The sequence below is a fragment of the Schistocerca americana genome, chromosome 5 (assembly GCF_021461395.2).
Source record: "Schistocerca americana isolate TAMUIC-IGC-003095 chromosome 5, iqSchAmer2.1, whole genome shotgun sequence".
Classification (NCBI taxonomy): Eukaryota; Metazoa; Arthropoda; class Insecta; order Orthoptera; family Acrididae; genus Schistocerca; species Schistocerca americana.
In genome coordinates this window covers 127,087,040-127,102,955 of record NC_060123.1, presented here as the reverse complement: position 1 = coordinate 127,102,955, position 15,916 = coordinate 127,087,040, and the positions used below count along the sequence as shown (strand labels likewise).

Genomic DNA, 15,916 nt, shown 5'->3' with positions numbered 1-15,916 from the left:
GTACAAATAAATTCGAGAAAGGAACGAATATTACATTTCACAGGTATGTGGATATTTTAAGTTGTATTGTATGTAGGTGCACTTGCTTAATAAATGTTTTTGTAACACGGTATTAGCATAATGTCTGTGCATCTATTTGCAGGTTACCTTTCTCAAAACCACATCTCTTACAAAAATGGTTACACGCTGTCGGGAGGCAAGATTTCCGACCGACAGAATACCATTTTATATGTTCTGATCATTTTGAAGAAAGTTGGCTGATCGGTAATGTTTTCATGGTCTAGGTTAGGTTGAAACTTGATAATTTGGTCATGAGTTGCCAAAGCACTATGTCGTATATAACGTACTTCTCGTCATAAAATCTAAAGCAAGGTAGAGTCAGAAAATATTTATTAAAATAGTGGGCAAATCTTCGAGTATTTTGATGTATTTTGCGTACATCTATCGTAAATGAACTACGAAAAATGCTAGGGGTCCAGTCCATAACTTTTAGCTACGGCAGATTCCATGTAGTACGTAAGATAAATTCATAAACAGTGACTAGTCGCTGTTTGTTCATAAATTAAAAAGTATATTGTAGTAACGTATTTAAATAAGGCATTATGTTTGTGACCTAAGTCAAGGGAAGGCATTTTATAACCAAAAGCGATGTATAAACATTCGAACTCTGCGCGTCAGTTTACCACTCTAATGGCCGCCAGTCAGCTATTCAATTTGTCCGCTCTTCACAGTAGACCACTCGTGCGGTTGTGGGGGCCTGTTTCCTATTCACCAAGGATGTAAACAGACGACCGCAGAGTTCAGAAGATCCAACATGGATAACGTAACAATTGTGGTAGTTTCACACCGTTCACTAAAAATGTGAAATAGGAAATAAAATCGGATCAAGTGAAGAAATCTTGTTGAATGTCAACAAAAGTAAGCACCAAAACATACTACTGAGTAATACTCCTCAAAGTGAGAAAACGAAACAAATTGTAAAAAACTCTTATTCAGCTTCGATTCTACCTATAAACCAGTTTTTGCGCGTAAAAATCACATCTCATCAAGTTAATGGGTTCACTGCATTTTTCATGCCTTCTGCTTTTTAATGTTAATAGGCTTGGTAAAAGTTTAACAAAATGTACCTAGAAAGTTACATTTTTTCGGTTGTTTGGGTAACGCGTAACTAGGGCCAGCATTCGACGATATTAATGTGATAACAACCTTGAAATTGGTCTGTAGAAGCGACCTTTTAACTGCATAGGACTGAAGTAAGTTTCGTCTCCTTAGTTTAACATGATACTGCGCAGCTATGGCAACTGGAATGAAGAATTTGTAACTATATAACTGAGCGCTGTGCTGTGTTGCACCACGAAAAGTCTGAGCATTTGCCTGGCTATCACTTCGCCCTTGAAATTTCACAATTTTTTCTCTCTTATAACGCACCAAATGGTATTTATGGTTTTTTTTGTCTGACGCTTCTGGGTTCATAGATGTGTACTACAGTATAGTCTGACGGAGTTGTACAATAGCTCTACGGTGTACAATGGAACGCAGTCTGACCAAATCTTGTCGGTTCTTCTTTGTCCAATGAGCGAATGGTAGCCCACTGTTGTAACGAAGTTGTGCACATAGGGAAATAACCTAAAGTAATCTAAAGGTGTGTGTCACTTGCAAGTAGACTAACTTCCGCGCGCATTTGACGTGTTATTTACATTAGAACAAAAACCTGCCCAAGTTTACTTCCGCAAGTCTCCTGGGCAAGTTAATTTCAGAAACGTACTGCAATTAGTTGCGGAAGTGTTTCCACCAGAGTCGCGTCGTGAGGTGGGCAAGTCGAAGGTTACAGCATTGTGCTGTAAAGCTGCAGTAGCCACCACGTTTGTTGTATTAATCTTATTGTGGAGAAATCATGACGAAAAACAAAGTTAGGAAAAAAAGAAATGCTTGAGTAAAGAAATAGGTACAGAGGTTTACATATTTAAGATATCAAGAAAAACTATTGACTGGTCTAAAATGAGAGGACTTCGCTCAGAATAAAAACTTTCTGAGAATGTTGTATGCAAGTTTCGAAAATTTCTTGTCTGTTGTACATTAAAAAACAAGACACAAAATTGCTGCAAGCTATTTCGCTAAAAGTTCGCCTTTTACTCTTCGATTTTTGCAAACAGTATTTATTACTTTTGTTGCAAATGTAATGCATTTGAAAACAAGATACAAAAATGCTTCAGGCTGCACCACCAAGAGATCAACATTTAATTACTCTTCGAATTTTGGAAACGGTATTTATTATAAATGCAATGCATCTTTGTTTACATTAAGATTAAAAAATAAGCTAACATTTAAAGACGTGTCTCCTGCCACTCTACTTTCCTTTCTGATGAAGTAAAGCAACCAGTGAATTCATTTCGCATTTCCTTGTCTGATGGCAGCCAATTATAATATCCAAAGACACATTTGTTTCGGCCCAGCTGTCTTTGCGGCATTGTCCTTTTCGAGACTGACATTTTCACATCGGTATTGAACACACAAAACTTCTGCAAGTTTGAGAAAAACTTCCGGAAACTGGTAAGTTCGGCAAGTACCTGCGGCAAAATGTGTCAAACTGTTTCCACTAACCTGCGGAAGCTACTTCTGTAAGTTGACAGAACTTGTGGAAGTCAACGCGCGAGGGGTCTTTCCACGCCAAGGATCTTGAAGAAGTGGTTTCTGCAAGCAAATTGTGGAAGTATAAGTGCTAGGGGACACACACCGTAAAGGAAGGAAGTCTGTAAATCATGTACTCTTTGTATTGTGCGTTGTCGTATTTTAGGTGTTTGTGCATGATATACTTCTCGAAAAAAAATTAGTACATCTTTCTAGAGGTTTCCAATTCACTCAATATTTATCATCGCGATAGTGGATATGGAGTACATGAAATGATTATATTTACAGATCAATAGCACAAACGGTTCTGAAGTACCAGGTATCGACACATACTGAAACAACTGTACGAGGTGCATTCAAGTTCTAAGGCCTCCGATTTTTTTTCTCCGGACTGGAAAGAGATAGAAACATGCGCATTGTTTTAAAATGAGGCCGCGTTCATTGTCAATACGTCCCAGAGATGGCAGCACCGTACGGCAGATAGAATTTTACCGCCAGAGGCGAGAATGAGAACTGTTTTAAATACTTAAAATGGCGACGTATCCTTACTTGAACAGCGTGCAATCATTCGTTTTCTGAATTTGCGTGGTGTAAAACCAATTGAAATTCATCAACAGTTGAAGGAGACATGTGGTGATGGAGTTACGGATGTGTCGAAAGTGCGTTCATGGGTGCGACAGTTTAATGAAGGCAGAACATCGTGTGACAACAAACCGAAACAACCTCGGGCTCGCACAAGCCGGTCTGGCGACATGATCAAGAAAGTGGAGAGAGTTGTTTTGGGGGATCGCCGAATGACTGTTGAACAGATCGCCTCCAGAGTTGCCATTTCTGTGGGTTCTGTGCACACAATCCTGCATGACGACCTGAAAATGCGAAAAGTGTCATCCAGGTGGGTGCCACGAATACTGACGGACGACCACACGGCTGCCCGTGTGGCATGTTGCCAAGCAATGTTGACGCGCAATGACAGCATGAATGGGACTTTCTTTTCTTCGGTTGTGACAATGGATGAGACGTGGATGCCATTTTTCAATCCAGAAACAAAGCGCCAGTCAGCTCAATGGAAGCACACAGGTTCACCGCCACCAAAAAAATTTCGGGTAACCGGCAGTGCTGAAAAAATGATGGTGTCCATGTTCTGGGACAGCGAGGGCGTAATCCTTACCCATTGCGTTCCAAAGAGCACTACGGTAACAGGTGCATCCTACGAAAATGTTGTGAAGAACAAATTCCTTCCTACACTGCAACAAAAACGTCCGGGAAGGGCTGCGCGTGTGCTGTTTCACCAAGACAACGCACCTGCACATCGAGCTAACGTTACGCAACAGTTTCTTCGTGATAACAACTTTGAAGTGATTCCTCATGCTCCCTACTCACCTGACCTGGCTCCTAGTGACTTTTGGCTTTTTCCAACAATGAAAGACACTCTCCGTGGCCGCACATTCACCAGTGATCAAAACAGACTTCTAAAGAAGCCTTCGCCGCTGCCATGGAATCATGGCGTCAGCGTTGTGAAAAATGTGTACGTCTGCAGGGCGATTACGTCGAGAAGTAACGCCAGTTTCATCGATTTCGGGTGAGTAGTTAATTAGAAAAAAAATCGGAGGCCTTAGAACTTGAATGCACCTGGTATTCGTACGTGTTGTAGTCTCCATGGACGGCAATGCAGGCGCTGACTTCGGCATCCAGTCGATTGTACAGATGGCGACACTGTCCTGGGACACGTTATGCATGCATGAGTCACTTCTTGTCAGATCGTATCCTACGCATGCTCGATTGGAGACAAACCTGTAGATCGTGCTGGCCAGGGAAGTTGCTGCGCGTCTTGCAGAGCACGCTGAGTTTCACAGGCGGTGTGTGTAACGATGCCGGCATCAGTGGTCACATGATCATTCTCACGCACGTAGATGAGGTTCTGGACGTTCCTTTTGGAACATTACATCACCTTCCTATTGCTAAGACACGAAAACAAGGGGTCTAACAACATTCTGCACGTACTGAGTGATGGTTAGCGTTCCCTCTAGAAACATCGAAAGTGAACAAAAGTTGTAGCTTATAGCAACCCGGACCATAAGGTCTGGGGTGCAGCCAGTGTCTCTTGGATAAATGAAGTATGCGACAGTGCTCACCAGGTCTACGACATATGCACAGATTACCAAAACTTGGGTGCAGGCAGAATCTTCTTTCATCACGGAAGACCATGGTCCGCCAGTACGTCTTCCAAGTGATGCTCTGATGGCACCAGTCCTGCCGTGTACATCGATGCTGTGGCGTGAATGGAAGGAGGGCTAGAGGTGTGCATACCTGTAATCCCACTGCTAATAACCGGTTCGAACAGTTAGTGTTGAAACGCCTGGGCTCTGTATTATCCCTTCCTTTCTGTGGTTATCAATTATTATTATTATTAAGTGAAACACAAGAAAGGGATTATATATATATATATATATATATATATATATATATATATATATATATATATATATATTTGTAGGTGGCCAAAAATAAAAATTATGTTTCAAATAAGCGCCAGGCTCCCTGCAAATTATTTCGAATGCTTTCGGTGAAATGTAATGCAGGCTAAATTCGCTGACCTAGAATAAATCGTATCTGTGAAAGTATGCATTTTTTGACGAAATAAAATTAGTGAAGCTTTGCACCTTAGTTAATTGAATAACTTGAAATGATTCTTTCTGCTCCTGCTGTGGTGGTATATCACACACACACACACACAAAAATTAAATACACCGCGTAATGGCGGCAAATTGTTGCCAGTCAAAAATCACCGCTGCTCGCTTCGCAGAGACTGAAAAAATGCTAAATAACTTCTAGCACTCACTTTTTATAAATATATTTCCACTAAGCACAGAATACACACTTGAATTATTCGGTACATACGAGAACAAATAGAACAAAAGCTACCGCTTTAGAACAGCAAGCGAACCTTACATACAGCAGAAGAAATTATCTCACTCGAAGTGATTTTAAATATCTTTTTTCTCTTATATATAATGACAAAGATAATAATGTTAGTTTCGAGAACGTTATGCACTACGATCTCATCTAATATAAATAATGTCTTTTTATTACATTGCAATCGATATAGTCTTTCTTTGGAGCTAATTTAATGCATTTTCATAATTAATTTGTCGTTTATGTCCACATAATATTATTCAGAGTCCTTTTGTTATTTACTTCAAATATATCGGCTTGAACATTTCATAGGGACACTATAGCTCACGAATCCCCTTATTTGCTCAGTGGTAGCTGTACCACCTTCCACCGCTGCCCTTCCAGTACGATGATGCTGGCGGGTGTCTGTGCTACGTGGACGTCAAGAACCTCGTGTTTAGGTGTGAGCATGTTCACGTGACCACTGGTACCAGCATCGTTACACAACTGACGCAGCACGTCCAACTTGTATGCCTATTCTTCGGCCACCGCGCCACCCGGAAGGACACAATTTGATCCTTTTCAAACTCGCGTTGTTGATTGTAGGAAGCACAAATGCGTCTCCGTGTTGTGCTTACCTGACTGCTTCATACGTTTGCACCACACTAAACCTTCTGGCTTTGTGTATTCCTTATTAAAGGGTAGTCACAGATGGCACTATGGTAGCTATGCCACTAAGCTATCTGTTGAGGGACGACGTTGAAACCATTATCGGTACGTCTACTAACCGCCAGGTGGCATTGCCGTCATCGGACCAAAATCGATGCCGTATTTCCAGGTGTACTAATTTTTTTTTCCTGGCAGTGTATTATCTGAGGCGGCATTTTGGAATCAGTCAAGCATTTGCCTATACGAGCGCGGGAAATCCACAGTCAGTCTGGCCAGTATACTACAACTCGCTTGTTAATCCCCATCGTAGTCTGTTGACAAGAGCAAGTATTGGTGACTCTGTTTCGGCAATCTGCAAAACTGCGCCTAAACCTCCGATGCGCCAAGCAAATTATCCAATTTACCGCTAGTGGCCTGACGACTAATCAAACGCAAGTTATGTTGTGCTCGTCTAAGCCACAGCGTTGAGAACTGCATTTCGAAATGCTAAATCTGCAGTTTCGACAGTCATTCCGAGAAATGCCAGAGAATTCTGTAATGATTACAAAGTCTGCGGCCCAGATTCCAGGAGGGGGCACCCCTTCTGTCTGTGCCTTGCGAGCGCCCTTCTGTACAGCTCACAACCGGTTTCACAGCAGGTTATTGGCTGCCAGCGTCCACGTAAGAACTAAGTACGTGGTACCACACATAAGCAACCACAGTGTTCTGCAGTCGTCATGATTAAAATTTTGTAGATTGTTGTGAAATTCTGGCATCTACCTCTTCACTTTTCCTCTTTTCCTTTGAAAATGCGAAAATATTTTTCGCTCCTGAAATTCAGAGGGCATCACTCAATCTCATAATCTGTGGAGACTAATTTTTCTAGTAATGTTACAGACGCTATTAACTATGAAAATACTTAATTTACGATTACTTTCAACTTAATTCATTCAAAGCTCGGCAAAGTCAGGGTGGAGCACTGTACCATCAATTGACTGAGAAGCATAGAGTGTGTAAGGTTCTTCTTCTTCTATTTTAATTGTTCTTTGACCGCCATCTTTTCTTCCTGGGACATTATAATAACACGCTTCTGAAACACCAAATAATTATTTTCGTTCTCTTCTTTTTACAGAGGAGTGTTCCTTTTGCCAATGCAAAGAAAACTGCTGCAATGAAGACATCTGCTGCCAGAACTTGAGGTAAACAGCAAAGTAACTTACAAATCCAGAACGTAAAAATTACGCATATTTCTAGCAGTGCTTTACTTTATCTTGCAAATGCGAAAAATTGCCAATTTGTTTCATCCTATGCAGTGTACTACAAATGGTTAAAGACATCAGAATGGTTCCTTTAGTCATAAATCGAGAGTACCTGAAAAGTAACACTTATTATTTTCCAGCCGATGGTTCAGTCATTTAAGCAAAAAAAAATATTATTTCCGAATAGTTTTTGCTGTCTGCACACCACATACAAACATGTCAATGCAACGTTATTCATCTCATTTGTTAAAAGAGGGCGACATGAAATAACAGTAATTCACCTACAAGGAAATTAATTATCCGGCTTGAGTGGCCGAGCGGTTCTAGGCGCTTCAGTCTGGAACCGCGCGACCGCTACGGTCGCAGGTTCGAGTCCTGCCTCGGTCATGGATGCGTGTGATGTCATTAGGTTAGTTAGGTTTAAGTAGTTCTTAGTTCTAGGGGACTCATGACCTCAGCTGGTAAGTCCCATAGTGCTCAGAGCCATTTGAGCCAAGGAAATTAATTGGCATGGAAAAAGGAGTTTTAAAGTAACCTCAGCTTTTTAAATTACTTGCGACACTTCCTCGAAAATGACTTCAAATGAGATTAGTCTGCAGGAAGTGAGAACACCGCAGCATGTAACAGTTAAATGCAGTTCACGGGCAGTGTCATAATTAGAAATATGCATCAGGTACACAAGGCAAGATTCTAATATACACTCACGTCGAACCTTCATTCGATGTACATTGTCACATTAGGAAGCACGTTATGAAGTTCTTTTATCATTCACTTTGATCTTCTGTTGATCGTTGCGAATAAATGCGCTGGATGGCAGCTGGCAATTATTTTGTAATTGATGATTTAGGATGGCAAGCCATTTTTTAAGTCAGCGCGACGATAGACTATAAAACTGGTAAAATTACCACAGTTCTTTCAAAATCATTGTGAGGACTCATTTTATACTAGTAATTGACAAATTCTCGAAAAATTACACAGTATTGTCTTATAAACTTTGAATACTGATATGTATCTGCAGTATTCGCCATACGCGACTGTACCTAAGGCGTCCGCACCCTATGATTTTAAGAGTGTACTTTGTCTTTCCTCACCTTAGTAGGGCCCTCAGTTCTTTCCCACTCAGCCAATCAAAGGCGTGAAGAGGCCACGTTTACTTGTAAGATAACGTACTTTATCTGTTTCTGTGGCCTCAGGTTATAAGGGACAGTCAAATGAAAACCACACAAATGAAAAAAAAACTAAACTGTTTATTATTTCTAAAGTAATCGCCACAACTGTTAATACTTTTACCCCACTGTGAGGCAAGACGGTTAATGCCTTCATGGAAAAAATGTTTGCGGTTTGCCTGCCGAACAATGATTTTACCCCGGCGAGCAGCTCTTCGTCCGAAGCAAATCGACGACCACCAAACGGCTCCAAAAAAAATGGTAATCGCATGGGGAGGTATAGGGAGTGGATAGAGGATGTGTAAGGACTTTCCAGATAAACATCTGCAGCGTAGTCGAAACAATCTCGGTACGCGTGGGCGGGTAGTAGAACGATGCCGTCCGTCAACTTTCGGGGGGGGGAGGGGGGGGGGGGGGGAGGGGGGGTTGGTCTTGATGGCGATCTTTAATTTTTGCGAAGTGTTTATGTTTATTTCGACTAAGCGGCAGAAGTTTGGCTGGAAGGCATTACACGTCCTCCACACAGCCCGTACGATTTCCATATTTTTGGAGCCCTGGAGACATTCGTGGTCGTTGATTTGCCTCCGACGAAGGGCTGCATGGCTGGGTGCAGTGATGGTTCCGCAGACAATCGCAAACATTTTTCCTTGAAGGCATTGGCCATCTTGTGTCGCAGTGTATCCCACTGTATTATCAGTTAGGCTGATTACTTTTGAAGTAATAAACAGTTTACTTACTTTTTCCATCTGTCTCGTTTTCATTTGACTGCTCCTTGTATTTTGTCCACCAGTGGAAGACAAGGAAACGTTTTGGTACTTCATAAAACAAAATCACGCGGGTCAACACATTGGAGACGCGTGACTGAGTTACCCACATTTTTTTATATTACAAAACCTTGCTACAATTTTGGGTCTTACACTAGCCTACCCCGACAACAGCTTGACTGCTCTAGTTAATGTATAGGGCTAATTAGCCACGAACATTACACAGCGTTCAACATTTGAGGAGAGCTGACGTACGTCTACACGTTTCCATTCCAGAAGTAATGTGTGTTACTTCCGATGGTTATTTATTTACTCATTCGGTATCACAAAAGCATACATTCAGTTCACAAAGTATGAATTACGCAAATTAAAAAGCAGTATAGAGAAGAAGGTCGTTTGAGTCTATACAATTACTCTGATTTTCTCAATCGATTCAAGCAAGCACTGCTCTTGGGAAGTCCAAGCGTTTCATGGGTTGCACGTGTCCACAGTCAGACAGATGCATTGTTTACGTTCTACCACACTCATAGAAGAAGGGGTCTCTCTACTCCCTGTTCGTGAATTTTTGGTAGCTTCTTTCACTATTAGCTCGAGTGCTATTCAGTGCACGCTCATTTGCAATCTGAGCATCAGAACCTGGCACCAGAGCTGTTTTTTTCATGACTGTGGTGAAGTTCTTGATAGATTGCCACCAACTTATATTTCGCGGAAAGACCACAAAGATAAGATAAGAGAGCTTAGGGCTCGTACAGAGGCATATAGGCAGTCATTTTTCCCTCGTTTTGTTTGGGAGTGGAACAGGGAGAGACGATGCCAGTTGTGGTTCGAGGTACCCTCCGTCACCCACCGTATGGTGGATTGCGGAGTATGTATGTAGATGTAGATGTAGAGAAGCCGTATGTCATTATTCTTAATTGTAGCAAGTGCAAAATAGTTTTTGCTGATAGTGGCAAAGTAGTCCAATATTTTCGTGACTGGTTTAGGCACGTTTTTCATTTCATAGAGACATAGAGAGTAGAGCATTGTGGCTGTGAAGCATGTCAGAAAAACAGTACACATTTTACACAAGAATCAACATGCTTCGTTTCAGTATTCATTTTAATGTTTCACTGTGACATAATCATATAAGATGTCGAACAATTAAAAATATGCAGAGTGTTACAGGGTGAGCGGGAAGTCTTCGCCTGATTGCAAAACTTTATTTTTAGATATAGCTATGCTGTTTGCTGCAAATGGCAGTTTAACGCATAGAATTTTTATTGGTACACTTTCATAGGGGATCCGTTTATTGCCTGTAGGACGTCCTGTCGATACTCTATTTCTCTCCACGTCTTCGACAACATCGCTTCCGTCGCAGCCTCTACAAGCATCTCACATTCGTGCTGTAAGAGTCTGCGCACCAGGAATTGGTGAACACTTTGTCCTTATCGTAACCCCACAAAAAACTCAAGAGGCGTTACGTGCGGTGAGCTTGGAGGCTATAATGTTGGGCCATCTCCACCGATCCATCTGTCCAGGCAGGTTTCATCCAAAAACTGACGAACAGATAACCCCTAGTGTGGTGGTGAACCATTTAATTGAAACAATATCTATCACAGAAATTCCTGTAATTGAGGTGAAATATAAAGTACGATGTACAGGGAAACTGTTGCCGTAGTGGTAGGCTGAGTGCAAAAGAACGGTCCAGTGATTGTGTTGTGCAAAAGCTACATCGTCCTATCCCTTATTTAGTATACCATGACATGTGGGTTCTCAGGCCCGGACATTATGCCTGTTTACTTTCCCGGGGATGTGAAAAGACACTTCATCGGAAAAACAAACTTTTAAAGGTAGTCTTTATAGACATAGATTCGTTCCAACATGTTCCTAGCGGACTCAGCCCCCCCCCCCTTCCTCCCCAGGTCTATCACCTGGACAATAATAACTGGTAGCATCCAACCGCATTTTCGTTCTACATACACGTCAACAGCGCGTTTTGAGGGACGATGGTCTCATCATCATGTTGTAAAAACTTAAACCGCACTGTGATAAAATAGCGTTACATGCAAATCATCTAGCGGGGTGTAACTTGAAGCATAATGTCGGTAAAAAGATAAATCAGTTCGAAAGATCAGGAGATTATAAAAGCCGGTCGGAGTGGCCTTGCGGTTCTAGGGGCTACAGTCTGGAACCGAGCGACCGTTACGGTCGTAGGTTCGAAACCTGCCTCGGGCACGGATGTGTGTGATGTCCTTAGGTTAGTTAGGTTTAATTAGTTCTAAGTTCTAGGCGACTGATGACCTGAGACGTTAAGTCGCATACTGGTCAGAGCCATTTGAACCATTTGAGATTATAGAATTCCTGTGATGTAAAGTACACTGGTGGAAAAAAAGTCGCAGCACCAAGGAGGAGTTGTGCAACATAAACGGAAAGTTAGTGGGAGTGTTTCTACACGTGAAAGATGATGCGTATTCAGATTTCGTGCCAGACGCATATCAGTGGCGCTAGGTTTGCTTAAATTTGGGCTGTAATGGTCGTGAGCGTTGCTTAACTTTGAGATAGGGCGTGGTGAGTTGATGCTAGTCCAGAGTGCCTTTAAAACGACAAAGACGCTACTATCAACACCTAACTGAGTTTGAACGAAGTCGTATAATAGATGTACGGGAAGCTTGTCATTCCTCTGCGATAATGCAGAAAGACTCTGCAGGCATGTAGCCACTGTACGGCCTCCGAACGACCACCGAGCGAGGTGGCACAGTGGTTAGACACTGGACTCGCATTCGGGAGGACGACGGTTCAATCCCGCGTCCGGCCATCCTGATTTAGGTTTTCCGTGATTTCCCTCAATCGCTCTAGGCAAATGCCGGGATGGTTCCTTTCAAAGGGCACGGCCGACTTCCTTCCCCGTCCTTCCCTAATCCGATGAGACCGATGACCTCGCTGTCTGGTCTCTTTCCCCCAAAACCAACCAACCAATCCGAACGACCACGTGGTACTACCCAGAGGGAAAACCATCGTGTTCATCATATGGGTCCGGCACGTCGTAACTGCGCCTGCAGTAGCAATTTGAGCAGCAGTTGGCACCGCAGTGACACAACGAACTGTTACAAACCGGTTACTTAAAGGACGGCTCCGAGCCAGACGCCCTGTAGTGTGTATTCCACTGACCCCAAACCACTGCCGTTTGCGACTTCAGTGGTGTCAAGCGAGACCTCGCTATAGAGGAGGGTGGAGGTCTGTGGTGCTTTATTATGAAAGCTGATTCTGTCGTCTGCGGCTTCTGTGATGTCAAGCGAGAGCTCATTGGAGGGCGGGGTGGAGGTCGTGTTTTCCGATGAAAGCTAGTTCTGCCTCGGTTCCAGTGATAGCCGCGTTTTGGGGAAAAGGAGGCCAGTTGAGACCCAGAAACCAACCTGTCAGCGTGCCAGGTGCAGTGGACCTACACCTCGAGCTGTGGTTTGGGGTGCGACTTCGTATGACAGTAGAGGCACTCTCTTGGTTACCCCACGCACCCTGACTACAAATCTGTATGTCAATCTGGTGATTCGATCTGTTGTGCTGCCATTGATAAACAGCATTCCCGAGGCTACTTTCCGACAGGATAAAGCATGTCACGATACCGCTGTTGCCGGCCGGTGTGGCCGAGCGGTTCTAGGCGCGTCAGTCTGGAACCGCGCGACCGCTACGGTCGCAGGTTCGAATCCTGCCTCGGGCATGGATGTGTGTGATGTCCTTAGGTTAGTTAGGTTTAAGTAGTTCTAAATTCTAGGGGACTGATGACCTCAGATGTTAAGTCCCATAGTGCTCAGAGCCATTTGATACCGCTGTTGTAACCCGACATACTCTACGGATTGTCGACGTGTTGCTGATCGATCACCAAATCTGTCTCCAGTCGACCAGATATGGGACATCGTTGGACGAAGACTCCAGCATTAGCCACAAACACCATTAATGCTACCTGTACTGGCCGATCAAGTGCGACAGCTATGCACTTCATCCTACAGTACTGGCCATTAAAATTGCTGTACCAAGAAGAAATGCAGATGATAAACGGGTATTCATTGGGCAAGTATATTATACTAGGACTGACATGTGATTACATTTTCACGCAATTTGGCTGCATAGATCCTGAGGAATCAGTACCCAGAACAACCACCTCTGGCCGTAATAACGGCCTTGATACGCCTGGGCATTGAGTCAAACATAGCTTGGATGGGGTGTAATGGTACAGCTGCCCATGCAGCTTCAACACGATACCACAGTTCGTCAAGGGTAGTGAGTGGCGTATTGTGACGAGCCAGTTGCTCGGCCACCATTGACCAAACGTTTTCAAATGGTCAGGGCAGCAGTCGAACATTTTCTGTATCCAGAAAGGCCCGTACAGGACCTGCAACATGCGGTCGTGCATTATCCTGCTGAAATGTAGGGTTTCACAGGGATCGAATGAAGGGTAGAGCCACGGGTCGTAACACATCTGAAATGTAACGTCCACTGTTCAAAGTGCCGTCAATGCGAACAAGAGGTGACCGAGACTTGTAACCAATGGCACCCCATCCATCACGCCGGGTGATACGCCAGTATGGCGATGACGAATACACGCTTCCGATGTGCGTTCACCCCGATGTCGCCAAACACGGATGCGACCATCATGATGCTGTAAACAGAACCAGGATTCATCCGAAAAAATGACGTTTTGCCATTCGTGCACCATGGTTCGTCGTTGAGTACACCATCGCAGGCGCTCCTGTCTGTGATGCAGCGTCAAGGGTAACCGCAGCCACGGTCTCCGAGCTGATAGTCCATGCTGCTGCAAACATCGTCGAACTGTTCGTGCAGATGTTTGTTGTCTTGCAAACGTCCCCATCTGCTGACTCAGGGATCGAGACGTGGCTCCACGATCCGTTACAGCCATGCGGATAAGATGCCTGTCATCTGGACTACGAGGCCGTTGGGATCCAGCACGGCGTTCCGTTTTACCCTCCTGAACCCACCGATTACATATTCTGTAAACAGTCATTGGATCTCGACCAACGCGAGCAGCAATGTTGCGATACGATAAACCGCAATCGTGATTCGCTACAATCCGACCTTTAGCTAAGTCGGAAACGTGATGGTACGCATTTCTGCTCCTTACACGAGGCATCACAACAACGTTTCACTAGGCAACGTCGGTCAACTGCTGTTTGTGTATGAGAAATCGGTTGGAAACTTTCCTCATGTCAGCACGTTGTAGGTGTCGCCACTGGCGTCAACCTTGTGTGAATGGTCTGAAAAGCTAATCATTTGCATATCACAGCATCTTCTTCGTGTCGGTTAAATTTCGCGTCTGTAGCGCGTCATCTTCGTGGTGTAGTAAATTTAATGGCCAGTAGTGTATAAACTGATACCCGGCACCTGTACAACACAATGCAAGTATGTTTGCAAGCTTGCATTCAACATTCTAGTGGTTACATCAGTTATTAATGTACCAGCCTTTCACATCTGTCATGGTTTATTTCGCGCTTACATGTGATCTTGCAATTGTAATGTAACATGAGGATCTCGGCGCAACGTGTTTTTATTTTATTTTACTTGATGAACGTCGCTATTGTATTGGTAGACATTTTAGTGTTTTAGCCTCATAAGTTAAGTTTTTACGACCCGTTTGTCTCTCGGAATGCGTTGTTAAACAGTATGCAGGACGGAAATACTGCTGAATACTACCATTTATTACTGTAAATTCACCACAGTGCTCTGAGGTACGCCTTTCTGTGTGGAGACACAGTGCGTCGATTTCCACGGACTGGGCTAAAATGCTTATAGACGGTACCAACAGTTGTGAGTGTCTGGCTTTTACTTTGTCAAGTTGCACAATGGACTGATCCAACAAGTACCCTTTGGCTCCTGCAAGAAACAGTTTCCACCTCACACTACTACAGAAGTCAGACAGACGCTACTAATGTACCAACAAGAACTGCTTGTGTCCGCCGCTCGTGGTCGTGCGGTAGCGTTCTCGCTTCCCGCGCCCGTGTCCGTGACATGGCCACTATTGGTTGACCTACAACGAACTATCGAACAACCCGAAATATCCAGAATGAGATTTTCACTCTGCAGTGAAGTGTGCGCTGATATGAAACTTCCTGGCAGATTAAAACTGTGTGCTGGACCGAGACTCGAACTCGTGACATTTGCCTTTCGCGGGCAAGTGCTCTACCAACTGAGCTACCGAAGCACGACTCACGATCCGTACTCACAACATTAATTCCGCCAGTACCTCGTCTCCTACCTTCCAAACTTCACAGAAGCTCAAAAGCATACTTTGCAGAACCACCACACCTGGAAGAAAGGATATTGTGGAGATATGGCTTAGCCACAGCCTGGGGGCAAAGGTCCCGAGTTCGAGTCTCGGTCCAGCACATAGTTTTAATCTTCCAGGAAGTTTCAACCTGAAATATATTTATGTGCCTAGAACGGTGGAACCTAAATGCATTCCAACTACTACACTCCTGGAAATGGAAAAAAGAACACATTGACACCGGTGTGTCAGATCCACCATACTTGCTCCGGACACTGCGAGAGGGCTGTACAAGCAATGATCACA

The 15,916-nt window shown here is 43.6% G+C and overlaps 1 protein-coding gene across 1 annotated transcript in view; it reads left to right on the top strand.

Annotated features, from left to right (window-relative positions):
• LOC124616705 overlaps positions 1-15,916 on the top strand; it is a 78,436-nt gene that overhangs the window by 22,953 nt on the left and 39,567 nt on the right. Inside the window, exon 2 of the mRNA XM_047145049.1 lies at positions 7,301-7,367. Within this exon, the coding sequence (XP_047001005.1) occupies positions 7,301-7,367 (67 nt within the window). The remainder of the gene's footprint in view (positions 1-7,300; positions 7,368-15,916) is intronic.